Genomic DNA, 26,963 nt, shown 5'->3' on the forward strand with positions numbered 1-26,963 from the left:
TATGACTCTTTCCTTCTCTCCATCTTTTTCTCTTGATCTCCCTTCCTCTTCCTTCCTTCCTCCCTCCCTTCCTTCTTTTCTCTCTATTCTATTTTTCTCTTCTATTTTTCTTTCTTTTCCTTTAGCTATCTCTCTCTTTTCTTTCTTTCTTTTTCTTTCTGTCTTTCTGTCTCTTTCCTTCTCTCCCTCTCTTTCTCTTGACCCCCCCCCCTTTCTCTTCATACATCATTTACCTGGATATTTATGAAACACTGAAAGTAAGAAGGTTATAAGAAAAGGCACAAAACATATAGTTAAGATAGACCACTGGCAGAGAGTAAATATGGATAAACCGCATATAACATTTGTTATGTTCCAAATTATACTGCAAAATATCTTGGATCCTTTCCCTAAACCAAACCCAAATATCCTTATGGGACTTTAAGTTAAACCTCCTCAATTAACACAGAACATCACTAACAAAACAACGTACAACAGTGATAACTAATCTTTTCTGGATCAAGTACCCAAAGCATGTGTGCGCATGTGCCCGAACCCCCCCCAATGCAATGAACACGTGCCCCCTGTGCATGCGCCCCACCCCACCTCCACATGCACGCATGCAGCCCCACCCCCGCATGCACATGCATCCCCGTGCAGCACCACCCCCTGCGCATGCGTGCACAGCCCCCCATGTGTCCCGCCCCCTGCGCAGACGCAGCAGCGACCTGAAGATCAGTTTGCTGGCGGGAGGCGCATGTGCTTGCGCGGAGGAGCTGTACTGAGGTGACGGCACGCATGGCCACAGAGAGGGCCTAGGTTCACCATCCCAGACCTACAATAAGCATTGCTCAAAAGCCAACTTAGAAGATAACGCTGTGCATAAAAGAATCCACATTTTAGCACCAATTTAAATATGAAGTTACAACCCAAGAAGGGTTTCCAATTAAACTTAAATTCTACAACAGATTTGCTTTTTAAATAACGACATTATTCTGGGCAACGAAGCGTACTCCCACAGTTTGGTGAGCCACTCTTCCGAAGAAAATGTTAAAAGGTCTTTTCCGGTAAAAAGCATACGGTATTGCTTCCCCCACCCCCCACTCCCTTGTAGATGTGGCGTGCATTTTCTTTGCATTTTGCGTTTCCTGCAAATGGCTTTTCATGCATTACGGTTTGCATTAAGCACCGATCTCCCCTTCCTCCTGTGCTCTGGGGACGTCTGCCAGTCAGCCGGCCCTGCTAAAAAGTGGAATAAGAAATCAAAGCAACATCTTGGGTTTTGCACAAGGTTGTTTCGGTTGTGACTGTGAATACAGAATGGAAAGTTCCCTCAAGCAACCTTTATTGTTGCTGATTTTTTTACTGTTTGCCATTTCTGGCCATAGGGCAGATCAGGGTTTCTTAGCTTTAAGCTGTGTTGACTTCAGTTCCCAGAATTCCCCAACATGGCTGGCTGGGAAACTCTGGGAATTGAAGTTCACATGTCTTAAAAGTTGCCAAGATTGGACATCTCTGAGATAGATTAGATAGATAGATAGATAGATAGATAGATAGATAGATAGATAGATAGATAGATAGATAGATAGATAGATAGATAGATAGATAGATAGATAGATAGACTAAGTAAATCTAATGATTGATAGACAGACAGAAGATAGATGATAGACAGACAGACAGATGTAGATACATACATACATATAGATAGATAGATAGATAGATAGATAGATAGATAGATAGATAGATAGATATGGATGGATAGATAGATAGATAGATAGGTAGGTAGGTAGATATGTGTAGGTAGGTAGGTAGGTAGGTAGGTAGGTAGGTAGGTAGGTAGGTAGATGATAGATAGATAGATAGATAGATAGATAGATAGATAGATATGGATGGATAGATAGATAGATAGATAGATAGGTAGGTAGGTAGGTAGGTAGGTAGGTAGATATGTATAGGTAGGTAGGTAGGTAGGTAGGTAGGTAGGTAGATGATAGATAGATAGATAGATAGATAGATAGATAGATAGATAGATAGATAAATGTAGATGAATGGATGGATAGACAGACAGACAGATAGATATAGGGATAGATATGGATAGAGATAAATAAATGTAGATGGAGCAATGGATAGACAGACACAGAGATAGATAGATAGATAGATAGATAGATAGATAGATAGATAGATAGATAGATAGATAGATAGATAGATAGATAGATATAGATGTATAGATAGATATAGATGTACAGACAGATAGAGATAGATGTATAGATAGAAGATAGATAGTCAGACAGACATAGACACATACATATAAATTTATATTTAAATAGACAGATGTAGTGATGGATAGATGGATGACAAGGAGGAAGGAAGGAGCTGGGCAAACCAATCCCTTTTGTTTTCCAACTATGCCACTCCCCATTTTCTGATCAGCTTTGCTAGCTAGGGAATTCTGGGAGTTGAAGAGGAGATCCTTCTGTGATGTCACAGAGGCTCAGCCAATCCCGTTGTGGCTTCCCCGGTGTTTGCTTCTGGCTTCGTATAACGATTTCAGAAACATTCTCCGTGGCCCAAAGTAGAAAGAGGTCCAATGAATTCTACCAAGATAGTTGGTAGAATTCGTTCGAAAGAGAGCAGCCATATTTCCTCAGGCCTCTGATTTCTGCCGTCCATCCTTTTCCTCCAATCTGGTTCCGCTCTTGAATGAGGCCGTAAAGGCTGGTGTCAGATAAAGGCATTGTGTTGAAGGATGGCTGGACACGCATCGCCAGGCGGTCATTCTTGGTCTCTCGGATACATCAAAATTACCCTTCAGAGAAAGGATCGGGTACCTGTCTGGAGACTGACAGCTGGCGAACAGCCTGATGGATCACAATCGCCTTGGGGGACACCGAAGGGAGAGAAGGTGGAATTCTCTCCTGTTCAATTGCTTCAACCGGGGGTCCTCCACTTGCGACCAACATTGGGATGAAACTGCCATTGCTAAGCAAGGTAGTCGTTAAGTGGTGTTTGATTTTTATGAATTTTTTAAAAAATTTTGCCTTGGTCCTTAGGGAGGGAGAGAGAGGGAGGGAGGAAGGAAGGAAGGAAGAAGAAGAAGAGAGCAAGAGGTGGAGAGAGATAAAGGGAGGGAGGGTGAGGGAGAGGAAGGAAGAGAGAAGAAGGGAGCGAGAAAGAGAGGGAAGGTGAGGGGGAAGGCAGAGGGAGTAAGGGAGCTTGAGAGGGAGAGAGAGGGAGGAAGGAAGAAGAAGGGAGCAAGAGGTGGAGGGAGAGGGAGGGAGAAAGAGAGGGTGGGAGGGTGAGAGGAAGGAAGAGAGAACAAGGGAGCGAGAAAGGGAGGGAAGGTGAGGGGGAAAAGGGAGTAAGGGAGCTAGAGAGGGAGAGGGAGGGAGAGAGAAAGGGAGGGAGGGTGAGGGAGGAAGAGAGAAGAAGGGAGGGAGAGATGGAGAGAGAAAAGGAAGAGGGAGGGAGAAAGAGAAAGGGAGAGGGAAGGAGGGAGAGGGAGGAAGGGAGAAGAAAGGAGCAAGAGATGGAGGGAGTGAGAGAGGGAAAGAAAAGGAGAGAGGGAGAAGAAAGGAGTAAGGGAGGGAGGGAAAGAGAGGGGGAGGGAGGGAGGGAGTCAGGAAGGGAGAGGGAGGGAAAGAAAGAGGAAGGGAGGGAGAAAAGGAGAGAGGGAAGAAGGGAGAAGAAGGGAGCGAGAGAGAGGGAGAAAGAGAGGGAGAAGGGGAAGGAGAAAGGGAGAGAAAGAGAGAGGGAGGGAGAGAGGAAGGGGCAGGGAGGGAGTCAGGAAGGGAAAGCGAAAGAAAGAGGGAGAAGAAGGGAGCGAGAGAGAGGGAGAAAGAGAGGGAGAAGGGGAAGGAGAAAGGGAGAGAAAGAAAGAGGGAGGGAGAGAGGGAGAGATTTTGCTTCTGTTTGAGGCTGTGTGTCTACAGTCTTGGCACATCGCCTGTTTTGATCAACATTGAACGAAGAAGAGGCTGAGAATTGCTTGCCCACAGATGCTCCTTTCTAAAATCAGACGTGTATTTTTTTTTCTCTATCTTACACCTGAGTTGTCAAGAAACTGGTGTAGAGAACCGTTATCCATCCTGTTCTCGCCTCCTCTGCCGCCTCTTTCAAGGATGACCTGCATGTTGAATCATTTTAGTGGGAGTCTTCGTGGGGTTTCATTTCAAACTTTCCCTTGCTTCAAAACCCCCCACTAGTTGAAAAAAATATATTATTTCCCGGCAACTCCGATGAAGAAACAAAATTGTAGCAGGGCTTGAAAATCAGCCGTGACCCCATGGAGCTCCATTAAGGTTGAAAAAAAAAGTAGATGCCAGAATCTGGAGGCTTGACTAGATGATCTCTTAGATCAGTGGTTCCCAAACTTGGCAACTTTAAGACTTGTGGACTTCAACTCCCAGAATTCTCCAGGCTGGAGAATTCTGGGAGTTGAAGTCCACAAGTCTTAAAGTTGCCAAGTTTGGGAACCACTGTCTTAGATACAATAAGCATGTTTAAATAAATCCTGTTTAATACGGGTAGTCCTCAATTTACAACCTTTCGTTTAGTGACTGTTCAAAGTTACGATGACACGGGGGAAAAAGTGACTTAGGGCCCATTTTCACACTTACGACTGAGGCACCAACCCCGTGGTCACAGGATCAAAATTCAGGTGCTTGGCAACTGGCTCATATTCATGACGGGTCGCAGTGTCCTGGGGTCACGGGATCCGCTTTGGTGACCTTCTAATAAGCCAATCGGTGGGGGGGAAGCCAAATTCACTTAACAACCATGTCACTAACTTCACAACTGCAGTGATTCACTTAACAACCGTGGCAAGAAAGGTATTAAAATAGGGCAAAACTCACGTAACAAGTGCTTCGCTTAGCAACAGAAATGCTGGGCTCAGTTGTCGTAAGTCGTAAGATTGAATTCGTGGAAATCGTGCATTTCTTTTACACAAGGAATGGCCCAATTTGTGGCCATTTTTTTGCCAGGCCGCTGGTCAGTATTGTTTTATGAAAGTACGCTTATTTTTCAGCTAATTCTATTCAGATTTCATTGAGGTTTCCTCTCTCTCTCTCTCTCTCTCACTTGAACTCTTGGGCCAGGATGGAGTTGAATTTGAATTGAATTGAATTGAATTTTATTATTTGTATGCTGCCCTTCTCTGGGAGGGACTCAGGGCGGCGAACAACTCAAAAGGGGAAAGGGGAACATAGAACAGAATACAAATAATTGAAATAAGCAAGAATCACACAACCACACAAGTCAAGAGGAGAGGGGAACTCATCAACCCCAGGCCTGCCGGCAAAGCCAGGTTTTGACGGCTTTTCGGAAGGCCTGGAGAGAGGTGAGGGTCTGAATCCCTGCGGGGAGTTCATTCCAGAGGGCCGGAGCCGCCACAGAGAAGGCCCTCTCCCAGGTAGTAGCCAGGTTGCCTGTTTTTCACAACTTCGGGGACTGATTCTGTGGAGCGACAATCTGAGACGATCCGGGTGGGATCACCAATTAAGGAAGGGCTGCATTGCATGGGATGGTAACGGATGGAGAGCCAAAAGTTTGGATGAGAAATTGGCCCTAAAATGGTTGAGTAATTGGGTGGACCAAGAATGGCCACTCAGGGTGGTCTTGGCAGGACTTGCTAAGTGAGGGAAGGCGATTGGGGAAACTGAGGCCGAGGGAAGGACTTTGGGCCTCATCCGGTGGCTGAGCTGCAGGATTCATCTTTTTGTTCTATTTTATTTTATTATTTATTTTATTATTTATTTTATTATTCTTTATTTTATTCTTTATTTTATTATTCTTTATTTTATTATTCTTTATTTTATTATTTATTTTATTATTATTTATTTTATTATTCTTTATTTTATTCTTTATTTTATTATTATTTATTTTATTCTTTATTTTTTTTTTTTTTAATAGCAATAGCAGTTAGACTTATATACCGCTTCATAGGGCTTTCAGCCCTCTCTAAGCGGTTTACAGAGTCAGCATATCGCCCCCAACAACAATCCGGGTCCTCATTTCACCCACATCGGAAGGATGGAAGGCTGAGTCAACCTTGAGCCCGTGAGATTTGAACCGCCGAACTGCAGATAGCAGTCAGCTGAAGTGGCCTGCAGTACTGCACCCTAACCACTGCGCCACCTCGGCTTTATTAACTATTCTCCAAGGCACCCGAGTGTAGAACAAGAAGCAATGGGTGGAAACTAATCAAGGAGAGAAGCAACTTAAAACTGAGGAGAAATTTCCTGACAGAACAATTAACCAGTAGAAGAGAAGTTTCCTCCAGATGTCGTGAATGCCCCAACACTGGAAGTCTTTAAGAAGATGTGGGATAGCCATTTGTCCGAAACGGTATAGGGTTTCCTGCCTAGGCAGGGGGTTGGACTAGAAGACCGCCAAGGTCCCTTCCAACTCTGCTATTGTATTGTATTGTACAGGTGAAACTCGAAAAGTTAGAATATCGTGGAAAAGTTCATGTATTTCAGTAATGCAACTTAAAAGGGGAAACTAATTTATCAGATAAGCCAACTGCATGCAAAGCAAGATAGTTCAAGCCGTGATTTGTCATAATTGTGATGATTATGGCTTACAGCTCATGAAAACCCCAAATCCACAATCTCAGAAAATTACGTTACATGCACATAATATAATTATAATATAATAATCTAATAATCTAATAATATAATAATATAATAATATAATAATCTAATAATCTAATAATCTAATAATATAATAATATAATAATCTAATAATCTAATAATATAATAATATAATATAATAATATAATATAATAATATAATATAATAATATTATAATATAATATAATAATATTATAATATAATATAATAATATAATATTATAATATTATAATATTATAATATTATAATATTATAATATTATAATATTATAATATTATAATATTATAATATTATAATATTATAATATTATAATATTATAATATAATAGTAATATTATGTAATATCATATAATTATATTACATGCAATCAATAAAACATGGATTGTGCATAGAACAATATCGTACCTCTGAAAAGTATAAGCATGCATATGTACTAAGTACTTGGTTTGGGCCCCTTTTGCAGCAATTACTGCCTCAATGCGGCGTGGCATGGAAGCTATCAGCCTGTGGCACTGCTGAGATGTTATGGAAGACCAGGATGCTTCAATAGTGGCCTTCAGCTCTTCTGCATTGTTCGGTCTCATGTCTCTCATCTTTCTCTTGGCAATGCCCCACAGATTCTCTATAGGGTTCAGGTCAGGTGACTTTGCTGGCCAATTAAGCACAGTAATCCCACGGTCATTGAACCAGGTTTTGGTGCTTTTGGCAGTGTGGGCAGGTGTCAAGTCCTGCTGGAAAATGAAGTCAGCATCCCCATAAATCTCGTCTGTGGAAGGAAGCATGAAGTGCTCTAAAATCTCCTGGTAGACGGCTGCGTTGACCCTGGACTTAATGAAGCACAGTGGACCAACACCAGCAGATGACATGGCTCCCCAAATCAACACAGACTGTGGAAACTTCACACTGGACTTCAAGCATCTTGCAGTGTGTGCCTCTCCATTCTTCCTCCATACTCTGGGCCCTTGGTTTCCAAATGAGATGCAAAAGTTGCTCTCATCAGAAAAGAGGACTTTGGACCACTGAGCAACAGACCAGGTCTGTTTTTCTTTAGCCCAGGTTTAAGATGCTTCTGACGTTGTTTGTTGTTCAGGAGCGGCTTGACAAGAGGAATACAACATTTGAAGCCCATGTCCAAGATCCGTCTGTGTGTGGTGGCTCTTGATGCACTGACTCTAGCCTCAGTCCATTCCTTGTGAAAGTCCCCAACACTTTTGAATGGCCTTTTCCTGACAATCCTCTCCAGGCTGCGGTCATCCCTGCTGCTTGTGCATCTTTTTCTTCCACACTTTTCCCTTCCACATAACTTTCTATTAATGTGCATTGATACAGCACTTTGGGAACATCCAACTTCTTCTGCAATGATGGTTTTCTGCACAACTGTCAGGTCAGCAATCTTTCCCACGATTGTGATTCCTACTGAACCAGACTGAGAGACCATTTAAAGTCTCAGGAACCCTTTGCAGGCGTTATGGCTTAATTAGCTGATTAGAGTGGGACACTTTGAGCCTAGAATATTGCACCTTTTCACAATATTCTAATTTTCTGAGATTGTGGATTTGGGGTTTTCATGAGCTGTAAGCCATAATCATCACAATTATGACAAATCAGGGCTTGAACTATCTTGCTTTGCATGTAAGGAGTCTATCTCATATATTAGTTTCACCTTTTAAGTTGCATTACTGAAATGAATGAACTTTTGCACGAAAGTCTAATTTTTCAAGTTTCACCTGTATTGTATTATTCATTTTTAATGTATTTATTTTATTATTTGTTTATTTTATTATTTGCTTATTTTATTGTTTATTTTATTATTTGTTTATTTTATTAATTGTTTATTTGTTTATTTTATTATTTGTTTATTTTATTATTTGCTTATTTGTTTATTTTATTATTTGTTTATTTTATTATTTATTATTATTTTGCAGGTATATTTCTCGACTTACAATAATTCATTTAGTGACCATTCGAAGTCTCTGCCGCGTCCACTCTTTTTATTTTATTTTAATTTTTGATTTTATTGTTTCATCCCATTTTATAGTTTTTTATCCCATTATATGATTTTTATGCCCATTTCACTAAAAGCAACTCTCTTTTTTAAGTCACCACCCCCACCCAATGCCGTTGTAACTTCAAAGAAATAGTTGTTAAGTCCAGGACTATCTGCGTTTAAAAAAAAAAAACCTAGGAATTTGAGGCTCAGAAAATCTCCTTCAAAGCAGATGCAGCGGGATTATAACATCTGTTTTTTTAATGCCAACGTTTTGCTGGCAGGCTCTGGATGCCAGAAGGAAGCAGCCAATACTGGGGTGGGAAGCCACTTCTGAGAAAACGCTACAGATGTGGGAAGAGTTTGGTTTATATTTGGAAAAATTGAGTGCAGACACACTAAGCCAGCTGTGCTGTTTGGAAAAACTGACTACTGTAAGCAAAAGTGTGTGTGTGTGTGTGTGTGTGTGTGTCAGAATTTCATATCTATATCCATACATATAAAAGCCAAATGCCACCCAATCATCACAAAATCTCCAAAACTGTAAAGCCTACAACCTTGAAATTCGGCACTTATGTCCCTCTTGGCTTCTAGGTGCTAGCTAAGAAAGGATTTTTTCAAAATGACCATCAGATCATCAGTACTTCTTATACAATATTAACACGCGTCGATGCTAAAGAGTTAGATGTTCTACTCCCCCGCCCCAACTGAAAAGAACTCTGTTCCAACTGCCAGTTGCCTTATATTAACATGCACTGATGCTAAGGAGTTGCAGATTCTACATTACCTCCAATTACCTCCACTAGACCGATCAGATCCCACAGATTAGGCCTCCTTCGAATTCCATCCACCGGCCAGTGTCGACTGGCAACTACTCGGAGGAGAGCCTTCTCTGTGGCTGCTCCGACCCTCTGGAACGAACTCCCCGTGGAGATTCGAACCCTCACCACCCTCCAGGCCTTCTGCAAGGCCCTTAAAACCTGGCTGTTCCAACAGGCCTGGGGCTAAAGAGCTGTTGCCCCCGTCTTGAATGGTATGACTGTTGTATGTTTTTAAATTATGCATTGTTATGCTTTGCTTTTATTTATTTTTTTATTTTTTTGTCTGTATTCCCCTTCCCTGGTTGAGTTGTGAGCTGCCCTGAGTCCCCTTCGGGGGAAAAGGGCAGCATATAAATGTAATAAACTGAAACTGAACTGAACATTACTTTTCAAGTTTTAAGTGCCAATTTATCAAGCCCGATCACATAGTTTCGTAGCGAAGCATGGGTATCGAGCTAGTATGAGAATAGAATCGGAAGTTGGATCCTTTTTACGAATTGCACTGTTTTATTCCAGAGTTTCATTTGTCTGAAATAGTATGGGGGTCTCCTGTTTGTGCGGGGAGGGGGGGTTGGACTAGAAGACCTCTAAGATCCCTTCCAGCTGTTTATTCTGTTTAAGTTTGTTTTTATGCCGGCTGCCGATTATACTTTTTTGCATCTCTGTTTTTTTTTTTAATGCTGCGTTTTCACGATTGTTAGACATTCAACAAAGAAGTATTGTGTTGTGTTGTGTTGAAAAGGGATGGTGATTTGCTGAGGCGAGAAAGAATTAAAATAGCAATTTCGGAGCTGGGACGGTGAGCTCTTTTGAGATGTTTTCTCAAGTGGGGAAAAAGTAAGGAATAATCTTAGCACAATGTATATGTCAACCTCTGTTTTGCTGCTTGCTTTCGGCTGCCATTGAAACGGGGAGCGGGGGGGGGCATGGTATTTGGGTGGGGAAGTATTCAGTGCAGGAGTGACTGCTAAAAGGGAGTTGTTTTCACCATCTACTGTGCATACTGCAGATAGAGGATTTGCCGCCAAGGCCAACTGTCCGGCATACCAACCTGATGATGCTTTTTGAAGATGTCACCGACATGAACACCTGTGGGGTGTACGGATTGGCCCATGGGATGGGGTTACCAAGGGGAGGAGGTTGGGTCACATATTGATATATATATGATTATGCGCTCTTTTGCCTCAGATCTTAAAAGAGCCGAGGTGGCGCAGTGGTTAGGGTGCAGTACTGCAAGGCCACTTCGGCTGACTGTGATCTGCAGTTCAGCGGTTCAAATCTCACCGGCTCAAGGTCGACTCAGCCTTCCATCCTTCCGAGGTGGGTGAAATGAGGACCCAGACTGTGGGGGCAAGTTGCTGACTCAATTTGCTAAAAAAAATATATCTGTAAACCGCTTAGAGAGGGCTGAAAGCCCTATGAAGCAGTATATAAGTAATAAATAAATAAAATAATATAATAATATAATAATATAATAAAATAATAATATAATAATATAATAAAATAATAAAATAATAAAATAATAAAATAATAAAATAATAAAATAATAAAATAATAAAATAATAAAATAATAAAATAAAATAAATAAAATAATAAAATAAAAAATAATAAAATAAAATAAATAATAAAATAAAATGATAAAATAAAAATAATAATAATAAAAATAAATAATAAAAATAAATAAATAAATAAGATCTTGCTTTGCCTAGCTGCTATCTACTCATGACCAGTAAAAGTACTCTTAAATTCTGCAAAATGGAGTTGAGTGGTTTCTTTCTTGGTTACTGAGGGCGGCCGCCGTGACAGTATAATCGAAGTAGGGATTTTGAGGGGATGGGAGGTGGGGACTGTGCCCCAAAGCTCAGCCCTCTTTGTTGTTCTCTTTTGGCTTCTCTCCCCCATCCTGACCCCCAAACTCAAAAGACAGCTTCGATACGGGGAGGACGCATGTAGAAATATTGATCACCCACTAATGGGGAGGTGGAGAATCTGAACCGTGGGGCGAGGTGTGGGGTGAGGAGATTGCTCGGAAATGTGGTTGAATATGGGGGTAGCACCTTGGCTATTTTGATCTGGGACAGTGTTGATATGTTATTGCTGTCTGGAGACGTGAGGGAGGGAAGGAGGAAAGAAAGATATAAAATATTAAAAAGAGAGGGAGGGAGAAAAGGAAAGGTGGAAGGAAGGAAAGAGAGAAGGAAGGAAGGGGGAGGGCGGATGGAGAGAAAGAGGCCAGCTAGGAAGGAAGAGGAAGAGATAAAGAGGAAAGAGAGGGAAGAAGAATAGAGGGAGGAAGGAAAAAAGGAGAAAGTGATAAAAGAAAGGAAGGGACGAAGAGAAAAGAGACCAAGAAGGAAAGAGGGGTAAAGTGGAAGGAAGGAGGGAGAGAGATAAAAAATGGAAGAGAGGGAGGAAGGAAATGAGAGAAATGAGGAAGAAAGGAAGGAGAGAGGGATGAAGGAGAAGGAGAGAAAAGAACGAAGACAAAAGAAAGATGAAAAAGGAAGAATTGAAAGAGGGAGGGAGGAGGCGAGAAAGGAAGAGGCAAGAAAGATAAAAAGGAAAGAGAGACAGATGGAAAGAGAGAAAGAAGGAAGGAGAGAGGGAGGCAGGGTGGCGTTGAGAAAGGAAGGAAGAGAAAAGAAAGTTAAAAAAGGAAAGAGAGATGAACGGAAAGAGGAAGAAGGGAGGAGAGAAGGAGAGTAGGCAGAAAGAATCAGGTTAGGGAAGATTCCGGAAAGACCTGGCCGTCTTAACACTCTGGGTTTCTAACATCCTTTCTCCTGCTTTTTGCTCCATTCACAAGACCCTCACAAACCGTCTCCTTTCTCTCTGCTGCAGGTTCTGACCCAGTTCCAGAGGACTTGTGAGCCCCGGTGAGGTGGGCAGGCGGCCCAGCCGAGGTCGGAGTCCCCTGCCCGGCCCTCAGCATGCATCCCAGTTCTCCAGTGTGTCTGGTCATCCCCGTTGCCAGCCTGCTCTCCTGGCTGATGACCGGCTGCGCCACCGAAAGTAAGTCTCGAACACGTCACCCCAGTGCCGATTTGGCAAAAACGAAGCTCGCGGGCGTGTTTTTTTTTTTCCTGGTCCGTCCTCAGCTCGCTGGGCAGCTGGATGCCATAGCGCGGAAGACACTCTGCACATGTTCAAGGTGCTCTTGTCCTCCAGGAAGAGGACGAGAGCCCCTTGAACATGGGAAGAGAGTGCAGGCGATGCGGAGAAGAAGAAGCTGATTGGTTTACGGCTGAGGGGACGGAGAAGGGGCGCTCCGTTGTGGCTCTAAATGGCAAGATTAGAACCCAGGACTGGGGAAGGAAAGGGAGGGAGCAGGATGCGTTAGTAGGCCAGCTGCAGGATAAGGGAGACAGTTTCTAAAAGGAAGGACTACAGTTCTCGACTTACAGCCGTTTGGTAACTGACTCGTATTTATGACGGTTGCTGTGTCCTGGGGTCATGTGATCACCTTCCTCAGTGAAGAAGCCAGATTCACTGAACGACCGTGGTCCTAACTTAACAACTACAGCGATTCCCATAACAACTTTGGCGAGAAAGGTTGTAAAACGGGGCAAAATTCACTGAACAGCTGTCTTGCTTAGCGATGGAAATTTTGGGCTGAAATCTGGTCGTAACTCGAAGACTACTATAAAGTCAGTAAATGTAAAAAAAATGGTTTATTGGATTACAGATCCTTGTTTAATTGTTCCATCTGTTAACTTGCTGTGAAAGGAAGGAAAGAAAGAAGGAGGGGGGAGGGGGGAAGGAAAGAAGGAGGGAAGGAGGAAGTGGTGGGGGACGAAGGAGGAGTGAGGGAGGAAGGAGGAGTGAGAGAAGGAGGGAGAAAGGAAGGGTGAGGGAGGGAGGAGGGAAGGAAGGAAGAAGGGAGGGATGAAGAAGGAGGGAGGGAGAGGGAGGGAGAAGGGGAGGAAGGAGAGAGGGGAGGAGACAAAAGAGATTGAGGAAGGAAGGAAGAAGGAAGGGTAGGAGGTAGGAAGAAGGAAGGAAGGAAGGAAGGAAGGAAGGAAGGAAGGAAGGAAGGAAGTTGTGTATAGAGCTATAACTTTTACTACTAAAGTCAACAAATTGTATTTTTTCTCAGGCTCCTAAATAAAAAATCATAAAGTATTTAAAAGTTAATACCTTGAAACTTTGTTGGATGGCGTTTAAAGCGGGGTTTATCTCTTAAATCCTTCCATTCTGCACCCTCAATCGTGAGCAAGGAGTTTATTGAGGTTGTTTATTGCACTGATATCTCAAAATATTATGTGGCAAAGGCTTAAAATGGATTTTTTCCTCCCCACTGGCGGCTCCAAAGTGTTAGTTCGTGCCAAAAATTATGTGCACGACTTAAAGGCAGCTTCTTTATTGAAGGTGAAGCTTCTCTCAGTTCCAGAAATTATCCATGCAGCTTTCAGAGCAAAAGATTTTTTCTGGGAATTTGGGAACTTTTAATTTTAATGGTTGTATGCTGCCCGGACAAACTTTTTTGTGAGATGGGTGGCCACATAAATTTGGATAAACAAATAGTTAATCACTGGGTGGCCTCCCATCCAAGTTGGATCAGACCAGATCTAACCCTGCGTAGCCTTTCCTGAAATCAGCCATGGTCAAGTAACGGCCTCTTTTGAATTAATGCTTTGTTGGTATGAACAGAATAACAGGGTGTGGGAAGGAATAAGAGAATAACAAAGTTGGATGGGACCTTAGAGGTCTACTAGTCCAGCCCTCTGCTCAGCAAGAAACCCTATACTTTTTCAGACAAATGGCTGTCCAATCTCTTCTTTAAAACTTCCAGTGTTGGAGCATTCACAACTTCTGGAGGCAAGTTGTCCCACTGATTAATTAATAGAATAACAGAGTTGGAAGGGACCTTGGAGGTCGTCTAGTCCAACCCCTTGCTCAAGCAGGAGACCCTATATCATTCAGGACAAATGGTTATCCACTCTCTTCTTAAAAACACCCAGTGTTGGAGCATTCACAACTTCTGGAGGCAAGCTGTTCCACTGATTCATTGTTCTCACTGTCAGGAAATTTCTCCTTGGTTCTAAGTTGCTTCTCTCCTGGATTAGTTTCCATCCATTGCTTCTTGTTCTGCCCTCAGGTGCCTTGGAGAATAGTTTGACTCCCTCTTCTTTGTGGCAACCCCTGAGATATTGGAAGGCTGCTATCATGTCTCCCCTAGTCCTTCTTTCTGTTAAACTAGATTGCAGTTCCTGCAATCGTTCTTCATATGTTTTAATCTCCAGTCCCCTAATCCTCTTGGTTGCTCTTCTCTGCACTCTTTCTAGAGTCTCCACATCTTTTCTACATCGTGGCGACCAAAACTGGATGCCGTATTCCAAGTGTGGCCTTACCAAGGCCTTATAAAGTGGTATTAACCCTTCACGTGATCTTGATTCTATCCCTCTGTTGAGGCAGCCTAGAACTGTGTTGGCTTTTTTGGCAGCTGCTGCACACGGCTGGCTCATACTTAATTGATTTTCCACTGGGACTTCCAAGATCCCTCTCACAGTTACTACTATTGAGCCAGGTACCACCTATACATACCTGTGTATTTGGTTTTTCTTGCCTAAATGTAGAACCTTACTCTTTTCACCACTGAAGGGACCTCGGAGGTCCTCTAGTCCAATAGTCCTCTCTACTCAAGCAGATGACCTATAAAGGTATTAATTGATTATTATCTTCTAACAAGTTGGTCTCGTTTCTTGGCGACCACATATAGCTCATAGATTTCCCCCGGTGACAGTTTTTTCTCAACCTTGGCAACGTTAAAGACACATCCCGGAATTCCCCAGCCACCAATTTACTACAGAAAGTTCGACAGCTGTTAGTTGGCTTATAAGAGTCTTAAGAACAATAAACAGCAGAAGCCCGAGTCTCTTGACTTTGGCATGAACCAGTTACTCCCTTCACATCACCATTTTCTTGGCCAAAGTCTGTTAAATAGCAGACTAAGAAGGGTGGGAAGGGACCTTGGAGGTCTTCTAGTTTAACCCCTTGCTCAAGCAGAAAACCCTATATCCAGTTTCTTCTTCAAAACCTCTAGTGATGGAGCATCCACAACTTCTGGAGGCGTGGTTCCAATTGTGGAAAAAAAAGGAAGGAAGGAAGGAAGAAAAAGAAAAAGGAAGGGAGGGAAAGAGGAATGAGAGAGAGAGAGAAAGAAGAGGGGGCAGAAGAAAAGAAGGAGAAGAGGAGGAAGGAGAGGAGGATGGATGCATGGTTGGATGGAGGGTCAGAAAGAAGGAAGGAAGGGAGCGAGGAGAGGGGGAAGAAGAAAGAAAGAAGAGAAGAGGGTAGAGGGAAAGAAGGAGGAAGGAGAGAGGGAGGAGAGGAGAAAGGAGGATGGATGATAGATGGATAGATGGAGGCAGGGCCAGAAGGAAGGAAGGAAAGGGGGAAGAAGAAAGGAAAGAGAAGCGGATGGAAGGAAGGAAAGGAGGGAGGGAGGGAGGAGAAAAATGAGGAAGATGGATGAGGGAAGGAGGGTCGGAAAGAAGGAGATGGGAATGAGAAGGAAGTAAAGGAAAGAGAGAGAGAGAGGAAAGAAGGAGATGGGAATGAGAAGGAAGTAAGGAAAGAGAGAGAGAGAGGAAAGAAGGAGATGGGAATGAGAAGGAAGTAAGGAAAGAGAGAGAGAGAGGAAAGAAGGAGATGGGAATGAGAAGGAAGTAAGGAAAGAGAGAGAGAGAGGAAAGAAGGAGATGGGAATGAGAAGGAAGAAAGGAAAGAGAGAGAGAGAGGAAGGAAGGAGATGGGAATGAGAAGAAAGAAAGGAGAGAGGGAGAGGAAGGAAGGAATTAATTTATTTCCAATCATACTTCTATGCAAATGAAATATGATTATGCATTTTGGAGCCAATTCTTGAATCCTCTCCCCAACAGCCTGAAAAGGAAAAATGGTGTGTGTGTGGGGGGGGGGGGGGGCGGCAGGGGAAGAGACTGAAAGAGACACATGAGCTGATATTAGAATAATTTATTATCCTTTGAAGTTGTAAAGGAAATCTCAGTTGCTGGAGGGCCTGTTTTCTACAAGTTGGGAAACAGGTTAGCTGAGGATGGTTGTTGCTGTTAGGATTGTTAGGATTGCACTTTCTCTCTGATTAATGAAAGCCGAGATTGGGGTCTGCCAAGCCCACTTTTTAACTTAAAATCTCCTTTTCTACTTTAAAAGTCCCTTATTTCCCTTATTAGTCAGAGATAGAACCAGCCTGGTCAAATTCAGTTGCAAATTTAGAATCAGTCACCCACTGAGCTTTGTGGGAATTGTAGTTCAAAAAAAGGCAGAGACAACATCCCCGCCTTTCGGCTAGGAAGTTTATTAAGAAATCTCTTGCTATATCTATGGACTAGCTGGGTATCCGGGCTTCCCTATGTGATCGGGCTTGATAAATTGACAGTTAAAGCTTGAAAAGTAATGCAGAATGTGTAACTCCTTCGCATCAGAGCGTGTTGATTTAAGGCAACTGGCAGTTGGAACAGAGTTCTTTTCAGGTGGGGAGGGGGAGTAGAATGTCTAAACTCCCAGCCTGCAGGCTGGATGAATCATGCGCTGGCCATGCCAGTGGTGGGATTCAGCCAATTCGCACCTATAAGGGTTGTAAATCGAGGATCCCCCGTACATTGTCAGTTGCCAAGCACCAACGTTTTCATCCTGGGACTGAAGATGCTGAAATGGTCGTAAGTGCAAGGACCCCTGGTCCGTCACTTTTTTTTTTTAGTGCCGTTGTGATTTCGAGCAACCCCTGGTCGAAAGGTCGTAAGTCAAGGAGGATTTGCAGGCAGATGGCAAAGCAAACGAGATTTTGAGGCTGACAGTTGGTTTCGTGAGGGGGAAAGAAATCTGCTTTTTCGTCAAACTGTTCGTTGGGGAAAGGTGCTAAGAGAGCCACCTCCGCGTTTTCGGGTGACCTGAATTCAACACGACTTTCCTCCTACGAGGAGACAAAAGAGAGCCGAGGGGATTGTGTAGGGAACGCGGAGGATGGAAGGGGAAACTCCAGAAAGTGAGATTTTTAGGCCTGGAGATCGGCTGGCCCCGAAAGGCCTTGAAATGAGGACCGGCCTTTAATGGACTCGATCCTTCCGATGGCCAAGATGGGATAAAGAGGGGAAGGTGGGAAGAGGACTCCCTTCCCGGCTTTGGATCTTTTTTTGAGGGAAGGTAGAAGGTTCATTAAGGAGGAAGGAATGTGGCCCCTGGGGATGGGATGGGTGGGTTAAGACTGTCTGGAAACCTGGCTTTTTGCCCAGGGGAAGGGGCTCTGGGGTTGGGGTTTTTTTTTTTTTTTTTTTTGCCAAAATTGGCAAAAATGGTTTCTCTGCAAACATCCTAATTTCCTCCTTCTTATGGGTTTTTACACATCAGAGTCACAGGCCGGAGTTTTAATGGATGGTTAGCTAAATAGGGAGGGAGGAAGGAAAAAGAGGAAGAAGACAGGAAGGAAAAAGAGGAAGAAGACAGGAAGGAAGGAAAGTAAGGAAGGAAGGAAAAAGAAAGAGGGAGAAGACAGGAAGAAAAAAGGGAGAAGGAAGGAAGGAAAAAGAGGGAAAGGACAGGAGGAAAAGGAGGAAAGAAGGAAGGAAAAAGAGTAAGGAAGGAAGGAAAAAGAAAGAGGGAGAAGACAGGATGGAAAAAGAGTGAGGAAAGAAGGAAGGAAAAAGAGGAATAAGACAAGAAGGAAAAAGAGGGAGGAAGAAGACAGGAAGGAAGAAAAGGAAGGAAGGAAGGAAAAAGAAAGAGGGAGAAGACAGGAAGAAAAAAGGGAGAAGGAAGGAAAAAGGGAAAGGACGGAGGAAAAAGAGGGAGGAAAGAAGGAAGGAAAAAGAAAGAGGGAGAAGACAGGATGAAAAAGTGAGGAAGGAAGGAAGAAGAGGAAGAAGACAGGAAGGAAAAAGAGGAAGGAAAGAAGGAAGGAAAAAGAGGAAGAAGACAGGAAGGAAAAAGAGGAAGGAAAGAAGGAAGGAAAAAGAGGAAGAAGACAGGAAGGAAAAAGAGTAAGGAAGGAAGGAAAAGAAAGAGGAAGAAGACAGGAAGGAAAAAGAATAAGGAAGGAAAGAGGGAGAAGACAGGATGAAAAAGAGTGAGGAAGGAAAGAAAAAGGGAGAAGGAAGGAAAAAGAGGCAGAAGACAGGAAGGAAAAAGTGAGGAAGGAAGGAAAAAAAGAAAGAAAAGGGGAGAAGGGAAGACAGTAAGAAAAAAGGGAAACAGGAAAGAAGGGAAAGAAGGAAGGAGAGAGGGTGAGGAGTGGGAGAGAAAGGAGAGAAAATTCTTCCCAAGGTTCCTTCAGCGAAAGCAAAATGCTATGTTCTGAAAAGGCGGCCCAGCGAGGCCAAAGATGGACAGGGCCCTGGGGAAAATAAAAGAAAATAAAAATACAAATAAAAGCAGCTTCTATTTGGCCAGTGAAGAGATCGCCAGCCGAGGAGAGAATCCCGGGGGCTGCTTCGCAAGCGGTTCCTCTCCGTCCTCCCTTCCAAATGGGAGCCTCTATGCGCCGAAGCCGCCTCTCCCGCCTGCAAAACAGCGCTGGCGGGCACGGCAAACAATTTATTCTTTCAAGCAGGGCGCGGGCAGCTGGGTGCCCCTCGGTTGCCTCCAGGAGCTAAAAGCGAATGAAAAATCTCCCAGACAATGAAACGCCTGTTCGGAGGGGCTCTGAATAACACAAAGGCTTGTGGCCATTTTCAAAGGGAAAGTGAAATAAATTGGCCTATTCTTCCCTCGGACTCTCCCAAAAACAGCCTGGCGGCAGAAAAGGCTCCCCTTGCAAATTGGCCCGGCCAAATGGTTGGAATTCTGCACTTTTCTTTCTCTTTTTTTTTGGCCTGGGTGAAGTCAGGCCGGGAGGGAGGGAGGGAGGCAAGAGGCTGGCGGAGTGCAGAAAATACGACGAGGGGTGTTTGGTGGCCCACAAGGGATGGGAGGAACCGATTCTACCTCATCACTGACTGCTGCAAACAGCTGGATGTTATGCCTCAGAGCACACAATGAGGGCTAGAAACTCTGCTGTTCCAAGTCTAGTGACATTACCAACAACCACTTGGCTTAGCCCCAGAAATTCCGGGTCTTTTCTCCTTTTTCATTTGCCTTTCTTTCCTTCTCTATTTCCGTCCGTCCCTCTCTCTTTCTCCCTTCCTCTCTCCCTCCCTTGCTTCTCCTTCTCCTGCCTTCCTCCCCCTCCCTCCATCTCCTTCCTTCCTTTCCTCCCTCCTCTCCTTTTCTTCCTTCTCCTTCTTCTGCCTTCCACCTTCTCTATTTCCTTCCTCCCTCTCCTACTTTTCTTTCCCTCCTTCCTTTTTCCTCCCTTACTTCTCCTTCCTCCCTCCTTTTGTCTCCCTCCCTCCCTCCCTCCTTCCCTTTTTCCTCCCTCCCTGACTTCTCCTCCCTTCCTTTCTCCCTTCCTCCCCTACTTCTCCCTTCCTCCTTTCCTTCCTCTCTCTCTCTTCCTTCCTCCTTCCCTTGCTTCTCCTTCTCCTCCCTCCTTCTCCTTCCTTTCTTCCCTCCTCTTCTCCTTCTCCTGCCTTCCTCCTTCTCTATTTCCTTCCTTTCTCTCCTACTTTTCCTTTCTTCCCTCCTTCCTTTTGTCCTCCCCTACTTCTCCTTCCTCCCTCCCTTTGTCTCCCTTTCTTCCTTCCTCCTTCCATTTTTCCTCCAACCCTCCCTTACTTCTCCTCCCTCCCTTCCTCTCTCTCTTTTCCTTCCTCCCTCCCTTGCTTCTCCTTCTCCTCCCTCCTTCTCCTTCTTCCTTTCTTCCCTCCTCTCCTCTTCCTCCTTCTCCTTCTCCTGCCTTCCTCCTTCTCTATTTCCTTCCTCCCTCTCCTACTTTTCCTTCCTTCCCTCCTTCCTTTTTTCCTCCCCTACTTTTCCTCCCTCCCTCCCTTTCTTCCTTCCTCCTTCCATTTTTCCTCCAACCCTCCCCTACTTCTCCTCCCTCCCTTCCTCTCTCTCTCTTCCTTCCTCTCTCCCTTGCTTCTCCTTCTCCTCCCCCCTTCTCCTTCTTCCTTTCTTCCCTCCTCTCCTCTTCCTCCTTCTCCTTCTCCTGCCTTCCTCCTTCTCTTTCCTTCCTCCCTCTCCTACTTTTCCTTCCTTCCCTCCTTCCTTTTTTCCTCCCTTACTTTTCCTCCCTCCCTCCCTTTGTCTCCCTTTCTTCCTTCCTCCTTCCATTTTTCCTCCAACCCTCCCCTACTTCTCCTCCCTCCCTTCCTCTCTCTCTCTTCCTTCCTCCCTCCCTTGCTTCTCCTTCTCCTCCCTTCTCCTCCTTCCTTCCTTCCCTTTCCCCTCCCCTCCTCTTAAAGTTGCTGCCGTTAACAAACACTCATTTACGCAATGCATCAGAGCTGTTATTCCAATCACGGGTAGTCCTCGACTTAACAATCGTTTGGTTAACAACCATCCTCCAGAAAGTACACTCTGCTCCCCAGCACAGTCCTTTCAGCAGTTCCAAGAAGTCTCCACCCCCATTTGCACCACTCAGGTGACCCTGAGGACACCGATAAACCTCCAAGCGGTCTCAACCACTCCCTCAAAGGATGCAAATGACCAGCTGTCTGCAAGGAGGATAAATAGCAGTAGACTTATATACTGCTTCATAGGGCTTTAAGCCCTCTCTAAGCGGTTTACAGAGAGTCAGCATATTGCCCCCAACAATCCGGGTCCTCATTTTACCCACCTCGGAAGGATGGAAGGCTGAGTCAACCTTGAGCCGGTGAGATTTGAACCGCTGAACTGCTGATCTAGCAGTCAGCTGAAGTAGCCTGCAGTGCTGCATTTAACCACCGCGCCACCTCGGCTCAATAAATCCTTCCATCCTCCACCATCCATTCAGTCAGAACATGAAGAAGCTTCTTATTCCAGGAAAAATGAAGAAATTCCATTCATACTTTGACACCGAGGTAAACCTCCAAGCGGCCTCAATCACTCTCGCAAAGGGCGCAAATGACCAGCTCTCTGCAAGGAGGATAAATCCTTCCATCCTCCACCATTCAGTCAGAACATGAAGAAGCTTCTTGGATGAGAAGCAAAACTTCTTCAAAGGAAAACAAGAAAATCCATTTGCCTCTTTAAAAAAAAACAACCCACCTTTGGGACAACCTTGACCTGGATGGCTGAGGATCTCCATTGACTTGAGGACTAGTGTTGGCTTCATTTGCATAGCCATTGCGGTGGAACTGGTGCCAGCCCAGGGAATGGCTGGGGAAGACCAGTTCAGACTTGGAAGCCTTAAGAAAGACTCAAGCAAGCAATAGTTAGACTTATATACTGCTTCATAGGGCTTTCAGCCCTCTCTAAGCGGTTTACAGAGTCAGCATATTGCCCCCAACAACAATCCGGGTCCTCATTTTTACCCACCTCAGAAGGATGGAAGGCTGAGTCAACCTTGAGCCTGGTGAGATTTGAACAGCCGAACTGCAGAACTGCAGTCAGCTGAAGTAGCCTGCAGTGCTGCATTTAACCACTGTGCCACCTCGGCTCGATTGTAAGTCGAGGACTACCCCACCTCAGACTCCTTACACCTGTGGTGTGTGCATGAGTGAGACAGCACACTTAGTGACGTACATTCTGGCCATAACTTGAGGACTATCAATATATAGCAAGCCACTCAGCAGGTTACTGATCCACCAGTAGGGCTGGTTCTGAGGATCGAGATTATTATTATTATTATTATTATTTTGCAGATTTCATTTATTATTTTTTCCCTTCTACAACACCTTACAGTCATTACATCAACATTGTTATGTCATCATATCTGTACATGAACTGAGGTGGCGCAGTGGTTAAATGCAGCACTGCAGGCTACTTCAGCTGACTGCAGTTCTGCAGTTCGGCTGTTCAAATCTCACCGGCTCAGGGTTGACTCAGCCTTCCATCCTTCCGAGGTGGGTAAAATGAGGACCCGGATTGTTGTTGGGGGCAATATGCTGACTCTGTAAACCGCTTAGAGAGGGCTGAAAGCCCTATGAAGCGGTATATAAGTCTAACTGCTATTGCTATGTATATAATATTTCGCTTCTATATTTACACACCTTTATACACAGTTCTATCTATATTTATATATAGTTTTTTGGCTTAATTAATTTTATTCTTGTTTTATTCTTGAGGATTGAGATTAGAGGTGTTACTTTTTCTGCAAACGCCATTGTTGTGTGTGTGTGTGTGTGTGTGTGTGTGTGTGTGTGTGTGTGTGTGTGTGTGTGTGTGTGTTGGTTGGGGGCAATTAGATTCCTTCCAGGAGTGGATGGGAGGAATCTCTGCCCTTTTGTCTCCTGAAATGTCTCCCCTGGATCTCATTTCCCTCGGTCAGGAGCTCCGATGATTTAATTACAAACTTCCAGTAATAGCATAGTCTCACTCTGACCTCGGAATGCAATATTTCCCTGGAGGCCAACTCAATTAATGGTGCCTCAGCCATAGAGATTCCCTCAGAAACCATAGAGACGTGGCTGGCGGTTGTCTGCTCAGAATCATAGAGCTGGGGGGGGGGGCTGGGAGGTCTTCTAGTCTAACCCCCATCCTTCACGGATGTCCTTTTCGGCTTCCCAGCCGACCCTACTGATCCTAAATGCTCCAACACTGCAAGTTTTTAAGAAGATGTTGGATAACCATTTATCTGAAATCGGTTTCCTGCCTGAGCAAGAGGTTGGACTAGAAGACCTCCAAGGTCCCTTTCATCCTCTGCTATTCTATTCCATTCCATTCCACTCTCCATTCCATATTCTATTCCCTCGACACTACTCTACTCTACTCCACTCCACTCTATTCCATATTCTATTCCATATCCTATATTCTATCCTATCCTAATTCCTAATTCAGTCTATTCCATTCCACTCTCCATTCTATATTCCCTCTATTCTACTCTATTCCACTACACTCCATTCCATTCCATATCCTATGTTCTATTCTATTCTATCGTGTCCTCTTCTATTCTATCCTATCCTTATCCTATCCTACCTTATTCGTAATTCATTCTATTCCATTCTATTCCATTCCACTCTCCATTCTATATTCTATTCTATCGTGTCCTCTTCTATCCTATCCTATCCTATCCTTATCCTATCCTATCTTATTCGTAATTCATTTTATTCCATTCCATTCCACTCTCCATTCCATATTCTATATTGTATTCTATTCTATCCTAATTCCTAATTCATTCTATTCCATTCCACTCTCCATTCTATATCCTATGTTCTATTCTATTCTATCGTGTCCTCTTCTATCCTATCCTATCCTATCCTATCCTATCCTTATCCTATCCTACTTTATTCGTAATTCATTCTATTCCATTCCATTCCACTCTCTATTCCATATTCTATATTCTATTCTATCATGTCCTCTTCGATCCTCTTCTATCCTATCCTTATCCTATCCTTCCTTATTCATAATTCATTCTATTCTATTCCATTCCATTCCATATTCTACATTCTATTCCCTCTACTCTACTCTATTCCATTCCATTCCATGTTCCCCATTCCATATTCCATTCCATACTCTATATCCTATCCTATCCTTATTCCTAATTCATTCTAGTCCATCCCATCCCATTCTATTCTTTGTCAGTTGCCTTTGGGAAAAGCACCTTCGGGACGTGTCAAATCTTTGCATTCAGTTTCATGTGGCAGCCATGTTACATTTGGGGGGGGGGAGGGCCAGAGCATGATTAGGGATGCCAGAAGGAGTCGTAACAGAGGAGGGGAACCCATCATCAGGCCATCTTTCTACATGCACCTCCAGTCCTTCCTCCTCCTCAAATGATATAAAAAGAAACCGGCCATTTGACTCCTCTTAAATAATATCCAGAAAGGAAATTTTAAATGGCTCTCTGGAGATCTTGCAGCCAGGAGGAGAAGAATTATATCTTTGGTGGAGTTTTTTTTTTTAAAAGCCAAAATATCATGGGTGGCGGGAAGGGGCTTGGGAGGGAGAAAGAAACTCTGAGGCAGAGGGCAGCGGGAGCAGATTATGAATAAATTCATTGAAAGAGGTTGAAATCAGCAAATGGGCTTGTTGGATGCAGGCATATACTAGCTGGATACCCGTGCTTCGCGGCAAAATCATGAGATCGGGCTATGCAGGAGAAATTGGCTCAGTGGTGGTCGGTGATTGAAACACATAAGGGAATATCACTCCCACCGCCTTCAGTCTGGAAGCAGGTCCATAGGTGGAAGGCGTAGACATTTTGATGAGGTACCAATGTATTGTAAGGGGTCCCGGACCGCTTCTGAGTGAAGGAGTGGAATGTCTGCCAGTTTGAACTGAGGTAACAGAATGTGAGGCAACTGGCAGTTGGAACAGAGTTCTTTTCAGGTGGGGAGAAGGAGTAGAATGTCTACCTCCTTAACATCAGAGCATGTTAATATAAGGCAACTGGCAATTGGAACAGAGTTTTTTTTTTCAGGTGGGGAGGGAGAGTAGAATGTCTAACTCCTTAGCAGGAGCGTTTTAATATAAGGCAGCTGGCAGTTGGAACAGAGTTCTTTTCATGGGGGGGGGGAGTGGGAGTAGAACTCCTTAGCATCTGCGTGTGATAATTACTGTATAACAAATGCTAATGATCTGATGGTCATTTCGAAAAATCCTTTCTTAGCGAGCACCTAGAAGCCAAGAGGAACATACGGGCCAAATTTCAAGTTTGTAGGCTTATGGTTCTGGAGATTTCGTGATGAGTGAGTGGTATTTGCCTTAGAAAGATAGATAGATAGATAGAGAGAGAGAGAGAGAGAGAGAGAGAGAGAGAGAGAGAGAGAGAGAGATGATAGATAGATAGATAGATGATAGACAGACAGACCGATAGATTATGATAGATGATAGATAGATAGATAGATAGATAGATAGATAGATAGATAGATAGATAGATAGATAGATAGATAGATAATCAATCTGTGTCCTCAGGGTCACCTGAGTGGTGCTAATGGTTCCTGTAGTCTGCAGTGTTTTTTTCCTTGGAAATCCATTCATCCCAAACTGCATAGCTAAACATCTGTAGATCTGTACAGCCGGATTTCCAGAAAAAAAACAACTGCAGACTACAGGAACCAGGAGCACCACTCAGGTGACCCCGAGGATACCGATAGACCTCCAGATGGCCTCAACGACCCTCTCAAAGGATGCAAATGACCAGCTGTCTGCAAGGAGTATAAAACCTTCCGTTCCCCACCATCCAGTCAGAGCTGAAGAAGCTTCTTGGAGGAGAAGCGGAACGTCTTCCAAGAAAAACAAGAAAGCCCGATTGCCTCTTGGAAAAAAAGGCACCCACGACCTGGGTGACTCTACAGATGAGTTCTAGAGAAACATTTGGACCATCTGTGGCTCGGTGTGTCATGATGGACGTTCTTAAGCGTGCAATGTAGACAGTTCTATTCTCGCAAGCTATGATGTGGGGGAAGTGTGATTAAGGCGTCCTGGCTGTTATTACAGGTTGCGGTTTCTAATCTAGCATTCACATGTATTTTTAGAAGATTTATTAAGCCTTAGCTGAGCCTCCGTTTTGCTTCAGAAAGCGGGAGGAGAGGTCAGCCGAGGCACCTTGTAGAGACCTTGGCGGCTTTCCTTAAGAAACCTGAGCAAGTTCCGGACTTGGTGCCTCTTTGAAAGGAAGACCACCAGGTGATAAACCGTTCGGAAGAAAGGTATTCCTTGATTTACTTGCCGTCCCAATTAGGAGCAGAATTTGCGTGGCTAACCCAAGGCACTTATTAAGGGAGCCGTGCATGATATTGTAATTCGTTAGGTGAATCTTTGTGGTTGTTAAATGAATCACATGGTTGTTAAATGAATCCAGTTCCCCCCTAGAGTAAGGTTTTACATTAAGAGTAAGGTTCTACATTTAGGCAACAAAAACGAAAAACCCAGATACAGTATAGGTGGTACCTTGCTCAATAGTAGTAACTGTGAGAGGGATCTTGGAGTCCTAGTGGACAACCATTTAAATAGGAGCCAGCCGTGGGCAGCAGCTGCCAAAAAAAGCCAACACAGTTCTAGGCTGCATAAACAGAGGGAGAGAATCAAGATCACGTGAAGGGTTAATACCACTTTATAAGGCCTTGGTGAGGCCACACTTGGAATACGGCATCCAGTTTTGGTCATCTCGATGTGAAAAAAGATGTTGAGACTCTAGAAAGAGTGCAGAGAAGAGCAAGAAAGAGGATTAGGGGACTGGAGGCTAAAACATATGAAGAACGGTTGCAGGAACTGGGTATGTCTAGTTTAATGAAAAGAAGGACTAGGGGAGACATGATAGCAGTCTTCCAATATCTCAGGGGTTGCCACAAAGAAGAGGGAGTCAAACTATTCTCCAAGGCACCTGAGAGTAGAACAAGAAGCAATGGGTGGAAACTAATCAAGGAGAGAAGCAACTTAGAACTGAGGAGAAATTCCCTGACAGAACAATTAACCAGTGGAAAAACTTGCCTCCAGAAGTTGTGAATGCCCCAACACTGGAAGTCTTTAAGAAGATGTTGGATAGCCATTTGTCTGAAACAGTATAGGGTTTCCTCTCTAGACAGGGGGTTGGACTAGAAGACCTCCAAGGTCCCTTCCAACTCTGCTATTG

The 26,963-nt window shown here is 43.9% G+C and overlaps 1 protein-coding gene across 1 annotated transcript in view; it reads left to right on the top strand.

Moving 5' to 3' along the window:
* Window positions 1-26,963, top strand: part of PTPRS (protein tyrosine phosphatase receptor type S) — a 257,126-nt gene that overhangs the window by 53,648 nt on the left and 176,515 nt on the right. Inside the window, exon 2 of the mRNA XM_087703332.1 lies at window positions 12,260-12,430. Coding sequence (XP_087559458.1) covers window positions 12,349-12,430 — 82 coding nt within the window. The 5' untranslated portion in view covers window positions 12,260-12,348. The remainder of the gene's footprint in view (window positions 1-12,259; window positions 12,431-26,963) is intronic.

Source organism: Thamnophis sirtalis, unplaced genomic scaffold (assembly GCF_051295495.1).
Source record: "Thamnophis sirtalis isolate CommonGarterSnake01/CBP01778 unplaced genomic scaffold, rThaSir2_p1.2 scaffold_1, whole genome shotgun sequence".
In the NCBI taxonomy this organism is placed as follows: domain Eukaryota; kingdom Metazoa; phylum Chordata; class Lepidosauria; order Squamata; family Natricidae; genus Thamnophis; species Thamnophis sirtalis.